The 15,027-nt window shown below is 37.0% G+C and overlaps 2 protein-coding genes across 8 annotated transcripts in view; one reads left to right on the top strand and one right to left on the bottom strand.

The window, feature by feature from the left end:
* Positions 1-2,785, top strand: part of DDX60 (DExD/H-box helicase 60) — a 52,780-nt gene extending 49,995 nt beyond the window's left edge. For 6 of the 7 annotated variants that reach the window (XM_083833541.1, XM_083833540.1, XM_083833542.1 and 3 more), the window contains 3 exons: positions 382-533; positions 1,903-1,965; positions 2,051-2,785. In XM_083833541.1, the coding sequence (XP_083689667.1) occupies positions 382-533; positions 1,903-1,965; positions 2,051-2,150 (315 nt within the window). In that variant the 3' untranslated portion in view covers positions 2,151-2,785. Of the gene's footprint in view, positions 1-381; positions 643-1,902; positions 1,966-2,050 lie in introns of all 7 variants that reach the window. The other variant, XR_014583304.1, reaches the window with a different exon arrangement.
* A 2,587-nt stretch (positions 2,786-5,372) lies between these two features.
* On the bottom strand, positions 5,373-14,945 carry LOC310898443 (uncharacterized protein). The gene is made up of 8 exons (XM_083833575.1): positions 14,273-14,945; positions 12,908-12,994; positions 12,443-12,676; positions 10,604-10,626; positions 9,570-9,715; positions 8,641-8,726; positions 8,430-8,531; positions 5,373-7,646 (listed from the first exon to the last, which is right to left on the bottom strand). Exons 1-8 carry the CDS (start codon positions 14,795-14,797, stop codon positions 5,856-5,858), a joined length of 2,994 nt encoding a protein of 997 aa, XP_083689701.1. The 5' UTR covers positions 14,798-14,945; the 3' UTR covers positions 5,373-5,855.
* Positions 14,946-15,027: the final 82 nt, after the last annotated feature.

The raw sequence follows: 15,027 nt of genomic DNA on the forward strand, positions 1-15,027 counted from the left end.
ATCAAGTTACTAAAACTGGGAATTTGAAATTCAGTTTCACTCTTAAAATGTGCTATGCGTAAGCTTGATACATTCAAAGTATCAGCAGGAGGGTCTGAATACATGACCTGTACATACAGAAAAGTCTTTGTCTAAAACTCATGAGTAAACAAGTGGCCTAGTTAAATTATTTGTGGAGCATCCTAGAGCAGCATAAGCCACTTCAGCAAGTTATCTCGTGTCTAGAGCCTATGTCTACTCATGCAGAGTTTTTGAGTGGCCCAGTATTAGAAGTATGGAACGTGTCAGCTGTGTGACTGAAGCTGCAAGTTTTAACACAACAGATGTAGCAACAAAAACACAATAGTTACTCAGCACTTTTTTTCTCCTTTTTCTTTCTAGGCTGTGTTACATTCCCTTGGAATTAATGTCAAAAACTGCCCTCTGCTTTACTTGAAGAAGTATGATAATCAAGGACGACGTATGCCACTCAATGCATATGCACTGGACTTCTATAAGCATGGTTCCTTGACTGCCTTGACAACTGATAACTGGTACTTACTACCAGCTTTAGTACAGCTAAATAGCAGTGTTGTCTTCCATATAGTACCTGATGGTACATGAGCACATCTTTTTGTCATTAAAGCCTTCTCCCTCCAGAAAGTAAGGATTGAATTAACCATATGTTAAATATGATTAAAATTGAATGTCATAATGAGTACAAAACATATACTGCATTAAAGTCCCGTGGCAATGGCTACAAAGCATAAGCTGGATTTTCAAAACAGTACTGTAAATGTGAAGTATTGACTTCAGTGACAGATTATTTTGAGATTGTGCCACAGTTTGGTCAACCTACTTCTTGTTGCTTATTGCTTCAAAAATACAAACTCAAAAAAAAAGTGGTAACAATGACAACACATCTCATTTGGCAGGTGCATCTCTTTGCATAATCTTGTCCATTTTATTTGCTTCTTCTCTTTATAAAACTTTTAGCTTGGCCTTCTTAATCAAGCCATTCACAAAGAGTTTTATTCCCAACCTCAGCTCCCAAAAGATCAGTCACAAGCTCGCTCTCCCCACTACTCTATCAAGTTATCTTTATTTTACCTTCATGCTCTATAGCACTTTTATATGCGAATAACAAAATACCACCTCCTTCTGCTCCCCGAGGGGGATGGGACAATTTTATATCTGCTTTTTTGTAAGCACTTCAAAGAAGAATCTGGTATAAACAATTATAATATACATTCCGTGAACTGTTCACAGAATCACAGAATTGTAGGGCTTGGAAGGGACCTCAAGAGATCATTTGTCCAACCCCCCTGCCAAAGCAGGTTTCCTAAAGCAGGTGGTAGTTCTTAGTAAAATAGCGAAGTTTGGCATGAATGCTACATTGTCAAGACAAAAGGAAATATGCTCCTTACTTTCAATACAATACTGACTGCAATTTTATGTCTTAAAAATTAGTGGTATTCTTAATTACTTGGAATTAAGATTTATTAAGCTGCAGCCCACTAATTACACATCGTCTTTGCAAAGTACAGGATCTTAGCTATCTGTAGAAAACTACTCTCCTACATTTCCAACTCCATTTAGCCAGCAATCTCATCTGAAGTGCAGCATTCCTGTTTAGCTTGTGACAGTTCAGTTATTCAAAGAGCTGAAACCATGTTAGCAGTATTAACGCATTTCTTTTCCAAATAAAAATCATGAGTCATGTAAGTTTAACATAATTACAGAAACGTATCTCCACAGCATTATTAATTACATTCTAAGCTTTTAGTTATTCCACGGTAATCCCTAGTCTTATCAGAGTTTGAGGCCATAGAATATGCTCTTTGCATCCTTAGACAGCCTACATGGCAAGCTTTATTAACAGTTAAACAGTACCATCACCATTTTTTATTTTTTATTCTTTAGGTTAAATGAAGGAGAAGCTTACTACCTGCTCAAGGATTTTTCACTCATCATTAAGTCTATAGGGTATGATCAACATCTGCTTCTTTAATATTAAATATCTTTAAAAAATAAAATGAAAATGAAATAATGCCTTTTTTTTTTTAAACAGAGTATCACTGAGTGAACTGTGTGATGATCCAAATGATAACGTTCTACTGGCATTTCAAAAACTAGGAGAAAACTACCATAAAAAACTGGCTGCAGTCTAGGTCTTTTGGCTAATCTGGATAATCAAGAGTATGTTAACTGCAAAACAAGACACCACCACCAAAAAAAAAACAACAAACAAACCCACAGAGCTGGAAACCAGCAGTACGTAATACTCTTACCACACATATGATTAGCTGCCTTTTAAATTGGGAAGTGGCGGAGTTCTCAAATATGTTTCAAAATAAAACCTCAGTAATACCTACTATTAGTAATACAAAGTTTACTATACAAAATCTTGATATGTTAATATTTCAGCTGTTGTAATATAAAGTAACTGTTTTTAATAAATTGCAAAAGTAGATAATTGTACATTTTTCTATTTCAGATTTTTTTTTAAAGAAGTGATTTATGTTAAGACAGTTCTCAAATATACTTAGCAAATATAATCAAAGATAATCTCAGAGACTAATTGTATATAGGACAACATTGTATAGGACAGCATTAGAAACCTTCAACTCATTACTTCAGCAATTAAAATCAAGTTAATTGTTCTAATTATTTTTCAAGGTTGCTGTTTTATGTAGCACCTTCATGAACGCTCTTAACTCATTCTGCAGTTTTAGCCTACAAAACTTTAAGTGTAAAGAAGGTTTGTATCAAAATGAAGTTTGCTTAATAAAATGTGGCAACCATACATAGAATTGCCTCATTTTTCACCTGTTGTAGCCTTGAATTAGAAAGACCGAAGGCTACACCTTAGTGTAGTACTTGTCAAAATTCCTTGCAACACCAACTGATTAAAATGTTTTCTATTTCCTTGTTTTTCCTTCTGAAAAAGTAAAATAGTAGTATTTTCATACATTGACAATTCTTCAGTCTAACCACACATTTGTCTACTTCTAGTCTAACTGTATATATATATATATATATAAACAAACACAATGCTTAGATAACCCAGGAAAATTTGGCTTTGACAGCATCCCTCATTGCCAAACACCTTTATGACAATCAAGAAAGTGGGGGAAGTTATTTTCTATTGACAGTAAGTAAAACATGCATTAGTCAATGCAGAATTCCCTTGCTTTGAATTAGCTCTGGTGCTCATCAACTGATCACAGATTAATTTTTTTGACTTGAAATCTCTGTGAACAGCATTAAATTACTTAAGTACAATGTGTTGCTGAGAGATGCAGTGGAAAAAAAAAAAGCATACCTAGTTAGGTAGGCCTGCCGAGCTAACATCGACAGATGAAACTCTTTTTTTGGATGTGTAAAATAAAGTTAGGATTAAAATAGAACATAGTGGTAGAAAATACTGTTTTAACTCTGTGTGGAAAATAAAATTTATTCCATTTGTTCTTTACTATCTGGCAAATCATGCCCTATATAGACATTTAGTCTATAGATACCCTTCTTGCACAATTAGTGTAGAAGTGACTTAATTTAGACCTTACCATGTTCATGCTTCCCGATGGAGTAGTCTTTCTAGTTATTACACAATTCATTGTGTGATATTCAGTGATATTCATTTCACTTTTAATAGTGTATGTAAAAAGCACCTCACTTCTTTTATGACTTTTACTAAGGAACTAAAAGTGAAAAAGGATTAAATCTAAACATGATCACATCAAAACTAAGGAATCAACTTGTGAAAATATCTGAAAATTGCTAAGTCTACTGATTTAATATCTGAGCAGACTGTAATTTTACTGTGACCTATTCTAAAATGTCAGTACAAAATATTGTACTGTGACCCCCTCCATAAAAGCTACATGCTAAGGTATAATCTGTCACTTAGACTACAACTTGCCATGCCTGAAAAGTAGTCCTAGGACTGTATTGAAACTGCACACTAACAATTTCTGCTGTTGAAAAAAGTGCATCACCATCTGTTTATTTGCTTTATGATTTTATAACAATGTCTATTCACTAAATCTAGCTTAAATTTAGAAACCTCATTTAAATTTAGAAACCTCAAGAAACACTGTAAATATAAATGAAAACAAGATACAACAAAAATTTTAAACACTCATCAGGGTTTCTAAATAACCCTAAAATATTAGTGTGCTTTTTTTTTGTGTCAGTGTAACAGAAAACATTTTCTGAATTACAGTGTTCTGGCAACAAGTTTTTATAGGTGCTGATCTGTCTTAAATTTGTTCCATTGCTCCCATTTTCATTCAAGTGAGATCCATCTATGATGCCATTACCATCACACTCAGGCTTGACCTTCCATTAATTTAACTTAATACCTTTTTAACGCTTATTTCCTCTGCATTCAAAAAAATGTGACAGGAATGATAAAAATAGGACAAATCTTCAGAGAAAAACGAAAAACCAGTAAGACTTTCAGGATGAACATAAACTGTAAAACTAACGAGAAATTTTGACTTCTAACTTACTGTAATACAGGCACCATGGGCAGGTAGGTGAGTTCTAGAAACTATTTTGCAGCGTATTTAATAAAGGAATGCCCGGACACAGACACTAAGGCCAAAAGTTTAGCACAAATCAAATTAGAATTAGGTCAAGGTTTCCTGAACAAATTATTATTTTTAAGTATTTTGTCACAGTAAGTGTATGAGTAAGCTTTGAAAGATTTAAGTAATATTTCTCTCTATGGTACAAAGTGACTACTTAGTTACCACTGAAGAATCTCAAAGGGATTAGTACGCATTCTGCTTCAGAACTTATGATATCTGCCTAACACAGGATTTATTTAAGATCTGGCACCAGTTTTCCTGGAAAGTGAACACTAAATGAAAAAGACCTTTAATCTGAAATAGTGTTAGCATCTGCATATTCTAATACCTAAAGCACATCTGCCTGTTGGATGCAACAGAAAGGTGAATAAATTAGAAAAGACAGCATTTTTATCTTCACTTTATGTTGTATTCTAGAAACTAAAAATCCAATGAGTTCTGGATAATTAATACTTATAGTTTGAAGTGCAATTTTCCTTTTTTCCTGTTATTACACAAATTCTGAACAGCATTTTCTTGTTTTAAAAGCCATATTCTCATAATGGTTTAATCAAAACTGCAAGTTAATATTTGTTCGCTAATTCCCAATTTGCTGCCAAAAGGAACTGAAAATTAACTGAGTTACTTTTTGTAAATACAGCATTTCAGAAGTGTAGCTGATACCCTTCTACCTTGTATACCAAGAACATTGCCGTCATTTTCCATTTCAAGTGTTTAAATGAAATTTAACTAGGAGTTGTAACTTAAATATCCATTAAATACAGCACAGAAGAAGAATACAACCAAAGGGAGCTCAAAGAAGATGTTCAGTAATGTCCTTTATTTTCACCATGGCTCATGTTCCATGCTTACCAGAACGATATTGTCGATACTACTCTTACTGACACAACCCTAGTGCAAGTGCTGTTGTACTAAAGCAGCAATATTCTGCTTCATGCTGCTGAGGCTTCACTGTGCCTGCCTTCTGGGACACCTTAACCCCCGTACCACCCACACATATGCCAGTGGCACTTCCTGGAAGGTCTTCGTTCTTAATGATGTAAGATGTGTGGTTATATTTAACTGAAAATGTCTTGTTAGAGACTTCATTTTCTGTTTGGATTGTGCTACAAAAATTACTTTAGTATATGGTACTTGCTGATAATCAAGTATGTTTCTATCAGATACCTTAAATCGCAAGATTCATACAGGACAAAGCTGTAAAATCACAAGTATCCTCGCTGTAGCGTTTATTTAATTCTGTCTTACTTAAACACAGTTGTGTTCCATTTCACCCTCTCTTCATGCCTCTGATTTTCTTCTAGTAGGTATCTTGTCTTCTGCAACAGAAAAATATTCTGATACACTGCTGGTATCACTAGACACAGACGTTTGACTTAGCTCTTCAGTGTCAGAATCACTATCACTCAGCATTCCTCCGGACTCGTTTACTGTAAGTACAGAAGCTCTTGAAACTGAATCATTGCACGTCCCAGGAGCAGAACAAGCTGCATTCTGAAGCATTCTGGACTCAAGTTCATCTTCCCTCCCAGGAATAGAACAGTTGTTTTCAGCAATACTTTCTTGATGTTTTACCTTTACTTCCTGTTGTGTTGAAGTCATAGCAAGGTGAGTGGATGATGCATTCTCATCTTTAACAGCAAGGACAGCTGAACATAAAGGTGGACTACAGGAAGAATTACTATCAGCAAGTATTTCTGCACTTTCTATTTTCTTAGATGAGTCCACTGGAAAAGAACCTTCATCTTTCGGGTGACTGTGTCTAGACGCAGTCTCTGCACGCTCTGGAGATGCAGACTTTACTAGATTTAGAGGTGTTTTGTCAAGAGATTTCATCTTCTCTTGTTCACTTTTTTCAGTACCATTGCTAGACAAAAAAACGGAGGAGGAAGTCAGTGAATCAGTTGTATTTTTAACAATACTTCCAAATGAAAATACTGGTGATGGCAACTGAAAACAGTTATTTTTGAAGGAAAATACACACGTGCTGGGGAGAAGGGGAGACTCTGAGACATCATCCACCCCAGCTGCAATGCCGGTTTCTGAAGTACTGCAAGGTGCAGTTGTGATGGATTCTGATGCATTAGCTTTTTGCTCCACTGAGACAGATGGTTTCAGCACATCATTTTCTACAGTTTTCTTTGGAGGAAATGCATTTTCTACCATGTGAGATAATGTATTTTGGTCAGCAGGCTTCTCAGGTTGGTTAAAAAATGAGGATAATGATAAAATCTTGGATGAATTGCTGACTCCTGATACTGCAGAACAATTTCTTTCTGAATTGCTAAAGGGAAATGAAAAAAACATTTTCTCATTTTCTGCTGATTCTACATTACAAGTGTTTGAAGCATCAGAAACTGCGGTTTTAGTTACAGAACTATGTTTTCCAAATTTGCTTTCATCCTGGTTATCTGTTTTAGCTTCACGATCACATTTCCCCAGATAAAATTTAGGAAAAATATATTTACTGTCTTCCTTTTTAAAAGAAAACGTAGCTGCATTTTTAATAAATCTGGGTAGTGAGTTGCTACATGCACCAAAAGCAAATGGTGAAGTAGAAGGTCTCTCTGCAGAAACATCTAAAAATTCTGAATTTGAAACAGTTGTAGCTACTGATGCTGCTGGTTTTAGGCCTCCCAAAATGCTAGAATTTGCATCCATTCCATTCGAAACAGTAACTGCTGATGACTGCATTGGCATTTTTTCTCTAATTAATAAATCTTTAGAGTTTTCTGATAAGGCTGGAGTGGTTGTTTCCTCAGAACCTCTCTCATGAACTAAGCTTAAGTTACCATTTTTTTCAGAAAAGTTAGTAGTGGTGGATGGGATCCTATGATTACTGGTTCCAAAAAAGTTTAACTCATTAAAACCACCTTCTTTTTGCAGGATTCCCATATTCACTCTATATGTGTTATTTGCTGTGGTAGGTAAAGATACAGAAGGAATTCCTGAGGACTTATCCTTCGAAGCCTCAGCAGCCACAAATTTATGCTTCTTATTTGCAGGTAAAGTTTGTGTCTTGAACTCATCAGCGAGTTTCTGACGTTCCATGTAGTATTTATAACGTAGCTCCTACAGTTATAGGAAAGATTCCAGTTATTAGGCCAAATAGAGCATTTGTGAATTCAGAGGTTATAAAACTCTTACAATTAAAGAAAATTTATTGTATATTCTATAATACGCATTTATGTTGTATTTTTCTTCTGCTGCTAGATAAACGGCAACAGAGCAAGTTATGGAAGAAATTAAAAACAATTGAATGAGATACATATAGAGCCCTGATGACAAAGCATGCATTGCAGTAGTAGCAAATGGGAAAAGCTGTATTTAAAGTGACTTACAAAACAAGGAATAGCTAAACACACTAGCCTTGACATTGAAAAATTCTCAAAATGTTACAAAAAAGAACCTTTCAAAAACTAATTTAGTATTTCACTGGATATACTTAACCTTATAAGTTGTGTTTTCTAGTCCCATTGCAAACATTCTCCAAAATAACAGAAATACTTCTATATTCAAAGGACCTAAGCAACTTAACCATCTGCCATCAGCATTCTCACAACATACATTATGTGATTCGCTGGCAGCCACGCTTCACTAACCATAACAAGATTCTTCCTGTAAAGAACAATATTCACTCGGCCACCCACCACATGTAACTGCTTTTAATTTAGAAAAATGGCAGCTTTACTAGCATAGTCAGATTTGCATTCCAGAAATAGACAGGTACCTGTCTACTAAAAAAGAAAAAAAAGACACCAAAACACCTAAATAAGACAGTATAAAAGCATATGCAGAAAGTTGTGTCATAACAAATAGTAACTTGTCATACTTAAAACAGATGTTCAATCATACCTCATGACTCATATTTTGAAATGCTGACATTTCTGATATTGACATTAAGCGAGTACAGATCCTGCCACCGTCTGTCAGTGCTTCCTCTTGTCCTGCTACTGGCTGAAAAATGTTTTGCAGCAGACATTATATTCCTTTTTTTTTTTTTTTGATAGGACAAAACAGCAACAGCAAAAAATGCGGAGTTGTAGCTACATAGTCAACAACTTACAATAAACATTTTGGATATATTCTTCTGGTCCTGCCATTGCTTTATAGTATGTTTTGTTGAGTTCTGATTTCCTCCAGAAGGTAGGTCTATTAGAAAGACAAGAAAAAAGAAAACAGTTGGACAGCATATTATATATGAGAAATAACGTAGTCATTTTCAAGATAAAATGGTTACAACTAAAAAAAATAAATTTTTCTAAATCAATAAAATACTGCTTTACTATGAACTTTATGCTGTTAAAATAAATATTCTCAAAACGTAAGGAATAACAGAAAATGAAATGTAGGCTGCAGTCACAATCCTGAAGGGTACTAAAGGCACTTAGTAGTGGAGTTATATTACTACAAAAAAAAAAAAGGAAAAAAAACACCAAAAAGCCAGGAAACCTGTGCTACGATGAGCCATATGATTATTTTATTCCTGTGTTTACATCCTGAAAAGTTCCTTTGAATCTAAATAGACTCCAATTAAGAACAAAAGTATATTGTCTTAAGTAGGATACAGTATTTGGCTAAACTTATGCGATATAAAGCAAGAGGCCTGCTTACAAGCTGTTCTAAATGCCTGAAGGCACCTGCCCTCATGTAAAACATACATGGGGTAAAAGCGTGTGTGCGTAAAAGCATTTAATCACAGCATTCAATCTTCTAGTTCAACAATACATTTTTAACACTGGCCATACTGGTTGCAAAAAGGAAAATAATGCTTCCCTCAGCTTCCAAAACCATAGGCAAGGGACTTTCTGGAGAAAGCACATTCACAAAATGTAGTAAATCCTTGGTGAATTTATCTTGCATTAATTTACTCATAAGTTTTCTGAACTTTTGAATGCTCTTGCTATACTGAGTGCTTATAAGCAATCAGTACCACAAGTTGCAGGTTACTAGAATGACATCCTGAATCTTGTCCCTTAAGTCCTTTTTCCCTACCTTTAGCCATGTCCAGATTAACTGGCACTAACTTCAAAGCCAAGATTTCATTAACCACAGGTTTGATATCCATTTTCTTCTGAGTATACTCTGGTGGTTTTTCATAGCTGGATGCTATACTCATCAGGTCAAGCTGAGTCTTCATCCTTGAAAATGAAACAACGAACAGACCTAAACACCCTTTCTCTTAAGGCTTACAAGCCAACAACAAAATTACAGCTGCTTAATACAAAAGCAAACAAAAAACAGTAAAACAGAAATTAGAAAAAGTTAAAGTCTTCAGTAAAATGTTGAGTTTCCTAGACATTTTTCTTAAAACTTACTACTTGACAAATCATTTGAATTAGGTTTCATGCACAATGAAAACTGAAAAAGTGCTTTTCTGAAAAAAAAAAGAAAGCTGAAAAAAGGAGCTCAGCAAAAAGATTACAAACTATTAACATATTATACCTGAATCTAAGTTACACTCACTTTTCAGAGAACATTGCTAATGTTAGTGTGAGCTACAAAATATTTTCAAGAACTCCACTTCAACACTCCCGCTTAACTTCTGCTTAAAAAGTCATCACATAAGCAATAAGTGTAATTAAAAGTCTTTAGAGAGAAATATTCAGGGTATGTGCACTGCAAACACAAAATGAAGACACTGCAGAATCTCCATAGACACTCTTAAAGAGCTATATAGGAAAACTGTGAAAGTTCCAGATATGCTTCAGTGCTCTGAGTTTAAATAAGATACTGAAAAAATACACAATTACCACATGTTGAATTCCTATACTCAGTTTTTGTCAGAGAGACAATTCAAAAGACTGGTTTATCCCTAATCACAGCTAATCCCTCACTGAAATAGACACATTTCCTAAAATTTGGAATACAGAGCATCCAAAAATCTGAAAGCATTTTAGCTTATTACTAAACACTACTTTCATTTTAAGTTGATATAATTGACCATATACAAAGTAACCATTTTCTTAGTTTTTAAATCTTAAAATTACACAAGAGAACTATGAAAGCATGAAAAGAAATACATATACCTTGCATTCAAGCCACAGGCCACCTATAAATAAAACAAGAATTCGTAAGATACGTATATATTTGGAAATACATTTGTAGAGCTTTCCTCCAACTCTTTCTCAAAAAAAAAGATCACTACTTTACCAAAATACTTGAGAGATTAAACTCCCCGTCTTAACTTCACAGAACCATAGAAGATAAGCCTATGAAGATTCAAAAACAATAACAAAAAAAGAGCAGCCAAACACATGACAAAGGTAAGTCTGGGCCCACGATTTATTCTAAACTGAGCATTAAGGAAGAAAAAATTCTTTGAGCCAAACTGAAGTATTCCAGTAAAACAAATCATGACCTATGTGGTTACCTAATCCATTTCAGATACTTGTGAATACTCAGGTAAGAGAATATTTTCTGCCTGGTGAGAGGAACCTCTGCTATTTACTTTTAAGATATTATTACACTAAGAGTAAAGAAATTTATGTTTTAGTTTTAAAGCAGTCATCATAGCAATATGAAATTCACTGTATTGGACTCAAGTGACAGTTCCCAGAGAATGTGTAATGAAAAAACTGACTGGATTATAAACTAGCTGCTTCCATATAAAAGCCTGGTGAGGTTAGAGTAATGTTGTTGAAAACAACAACAAAAACCACCTTACTGAAATCAGCTGTGTACTGCTATAGAGGACAGGAAGAAAGGTGTTAAGCTTAAAGCCTACTAATTGCTGGAGTCAGAACACTTCTTCCATAAACAGGGGTGGCTTCTACCCAAAAGTCAGGTTTTCCTTAACTAGTTGTTAGCAGAAACTTAATGAAACAAAGTACTTATTAAACTTCTCATTTATCTCAAGATAGAAAAAAACAAAACAAAACAAAACTTTGCAGAAAAAAGCAATGTGCTGTAGTCCCTTAGGACAGGTATAAAGCTGGAAGTTACAGGAAACACAGAATTCAGCAGTTAAGTCCTTTGCCATTTACCATCTGCCTAAATTCCATTCAGTTACAGCACAGCACTGGACGTAAATCAACTAGCTAGTTTAAAACTAGATGAAAACGTCTCTGCTACCTTAGGTAAAAATGAGGATGTAAGCTTGTGTCTTGAGCTCCTCTATCATCGCTCTCAATTTTTCCTCTCCAGTTCCCTTAAACACTATGAGGAAGACTTACAGCATCTTTTATAGAAACATATATACTACTCAATATATAGTGTATGTCAGAAGTAGTTGAGGTAGCTTTGAATAGGCTGCATAGCTCCGTGCAAAGATTACAGCAGGTTTTAGAATCTATACAGTCATCTTACTTCAGGTATCCCAACATAGTATTCCACCATGCAGCTCAGACAACTTACCAGATCTGGCTCTAACCTCTCACCAAAAAGCTTTTTTTGGTATCTTCAAATTCACAGATGCAATTAACGTGCTTAATGCACAGAGCATTTAAAAATAAACATAAAAAAGCATATAAACATGAGAGAAGGTTGGTGGCAGTACTAACAAATAACTCCCTATCCAGCATCAAGGCAGCTGACTTCCATAGCTGATAGCATAACACAATAAGTGTTATATCAACAGCTAAACAGCCAATACTAATTTCATCAGCTTTAATCATGTGAAGAAAACAGTGTCTACTGAATTCACTAAATATCTAAACTGTAAAGAAAGATTGTCAGGCTTCTCTAAAATGAAAAGCACTGTTTTAAAAGAGGGTAAAGTGACAAATAATTTAAGCTTTCATTTTTCCATTTGTTGAATTTGTTTGTCGCAATCCATTCGTTATCACACTGAATTGAGTATCAGGCTCTATATGACATCGGAGCTTCACTATAGAACTGATCTCAAGCAGTAACAGAAAGGCCATTACCTCCAGGAAACGCTGAGGGTCACATTCATGTACAAGCTTTTCACAATCCTTCAAAAAATTCTCAATGGTTTTCTTGTGAGTTTCCTTCATCTTCTTCCAAATCTGAAACTCCTTCTCTTTTTTACTTCTTTGATTTTCAAGATCTTCTATCAATTGCTGCTTCTTCATTTCCAGAGTTCTGAAAATTTCTCCGAATTCCAGTGCAATTATGTCTGCTTCACTATTCACCACCATCTAGAAGCATGAGAATACAAAAACAGATGACGATGCAAGCAGCAGTGTCTACATACTCTTTTTTATTTTTTTAAACTAAGTTCAGGACATGTCTATACCATACCAAGTACCAGCGTACTCTATTGTTGTAATTAACCTATTATGAGAATCAAGTTGGTGTTATCGAGCTTTTTATATCTATCTATCTATATAGATATAAATTTAAAAAAAAAGTCAGCATGTGTAACTCACATCAGTATCATTTGGATGACTTGAGACTTCATTCATCAGCTTCTCATTTATTATTCTCATTTTTTTCAGACTACTGAAGAAGGTTAACTGTAAGACAATTGAAATGCTTAGAATGACTTTTAACAACTCCATAAATACATTTCAGTGGTTGTCTAGAACCACAGCATGGGGTACAACATATCAACACAAACAGTCATTCAAAACATTTGATAACATTTAATGCTTCCCTGGAACAGCAGACAAACTTGCTTTTGATATTTCTCTCTTTCTCAAAGTAATGGCTTTAGGCTCATCTACAATACAAATGCTACAATGGCTATAGAGTTATTTCATAGCTAAAACACTGGTTTCCCTCAGCTTTTTTTTTCTTTTTTTAAAAAACACATACAACTAGCACAATTTGTTTGAATGCTGCATTTGTTCCTGCTTGATAAGCACGTGTATGACAGTCTTTTTAAAGTCTCAAAAAAAAAAAGTTTTAATAAACAAATAGAAAGCTAATCATAACGATGTTATTCTTGTTTTAACCAACATTACCACTGTTTTTTTCCTTCCTTACCACACTATATTATCACTAAATCTTACACAAAAACTGTTGTGCAAAGGCTCTTTTTCCCTTGTTTCCTGAATGACAGGCAATTGGTGGTTGGAAAGAGGAACAGGAAGGAAATCAGTGCAAAAACAACTCATAGCTTAATGGACAGTCAGTGCTGTTCTTCAACTTATAACAACCAAATCATCCCTTTCCACCAATATGGTCTCCACGAAAACATATGCTTTATAAAACTAAGAAGCGTTTCTAAGTAAGTGATTATTTACAGCAAACAGAAAAATCTACTACACTACTACCTTGAAGTTTCTAGTTAGTAGACTGTAAGTCCTACATGTTCTACATCATCTTCCACACCATTGTTTCCAATTAGTTCATTACCTATACATGAAGCAATGCCTCAACAACATACCTTCACTTTCTGCCTTTCTTGAAAAGGTAAACTACTTTTTTCTTTTCCAGTTCTAGCCCTGGCCAGTAAAAAAAAACAAAAAACAGTGGCTTCAAATAACGTGGGGCTTAGTTTCTAAGCCATGACAGCCCCTACACCTACACGTCAGCTCAAAGAGCCTATGAAGGAAGTATCTGTGGGTGTGTTTTTTTTTTTGTTTTCTTTAAACAGAGCTAGCATCTTGCAGAAGCCTGAAAAACTGGATCCAGGCATGCCATAAGCTCTTGGCATGAGCGTGTTGTTTTCCGGCACAGACTGTCAGCCTCTATACACGCACAAAGGAGTCCCAAGTGCCAAGGTATTCTAAGCAAGGGAGCTGCCTGGTGTCGCGCAGCCGGGACCCCGCGCAGAGCCGAGCGCTTACTTTCTCCTCCTGGAACACCGTGTCTATGAGGTTGACGGAGTGGAAGATGCCTTGGTGCTCCTCAGACACGCACTGCCCGCACCCGGCGCGGCGGCACATGCGGCAGTAGAGCTGCACCAGCCGGCCCGGGTGCTTCTGGCAGGTGCCCCTCAGCACCAGCGGGCCCTGCCCCGGCCCCTGGCCCTGCTCGGGCTCCCCGGCCGCGCCGGAGCGGTAGAGCTTCACCACCTCCGCCAGCGTGGTGTTGACGGGCAGCGCGGCCGCGCCGCCGCGGGGCAGCGGGCTGAGCTTCCTGCACAGCGGGCACGGCACCCGGCCCCCGCCGCCGCCGCCCGGCCCCGGCCCGCCCCGGGAGAGCCGGGCCTGGCCCTGGCCCTGCCCCGGCCCCTGCCCCCGCTGCTGGTGCTGCGCCGAGGCCAGGCACTCGAGCACGCAGCCCCGGCAGAAGTTGTGCGAGCAGAGCGGCAGCGTCACCGGCTCCTCGAAGAGGGACAGGCACACGGCACACGTCAGGCTGGCCTCCATCTGCGGCGGCAGGACGAGGCTCCGCCGCCCCAGCCCCGTCCCGCTCCCCCGAACCCCGCGCCGGCCGCGGCAGCCTGATCCCACCCGTCCCGAGCTCCAGGCGCTGCCTCCAGCCGGCCGGAAAATGGAACCCGGCAGCGGCGGGGGGGCGGGACATCGAGAGACGCGGTGGCGGTTGGCGGACGCGAGAGATTGACAAGGCTGACTTCCAGTCAGAACGGGGCGCGGCT

This window comes from Anser anser (genome assembly GCF_964211835.1).
Source record: "Anser anser genome assembly, chromosome: 4".
Lineage (NCBI taxonomy): Eukaryota > Metazoa > Chordata > Aves > Anseriformes > Anatidae > Anser > Anser anser.

Excerpts from the sequence above, each read along its gene's own strand:
- LOC310898443 (XM_083833575.1), bottom strand. The coding sequence starts at position 14,797 with ATGGAGGCCAGCCTGACGTGTGCCGTGTGCCTGTCCCTCTTCGAGGAG. Across the intron at positions 9,716-10,603 it reads GCCTGTGGCTTGAATGCAAG|GATGAAGACTCAGCTTGACC; the intron begins GTATATGTATTT and ends TTCATTTTCAAG. Across the intron at positions 8,727-9,569 it reads TAATCTGGACATGGCTAAAG|ACCTACCTTCTGGAGGAAAT; the intron begins GTAGGGAAAAAG and ends TCTTTCTAATAG.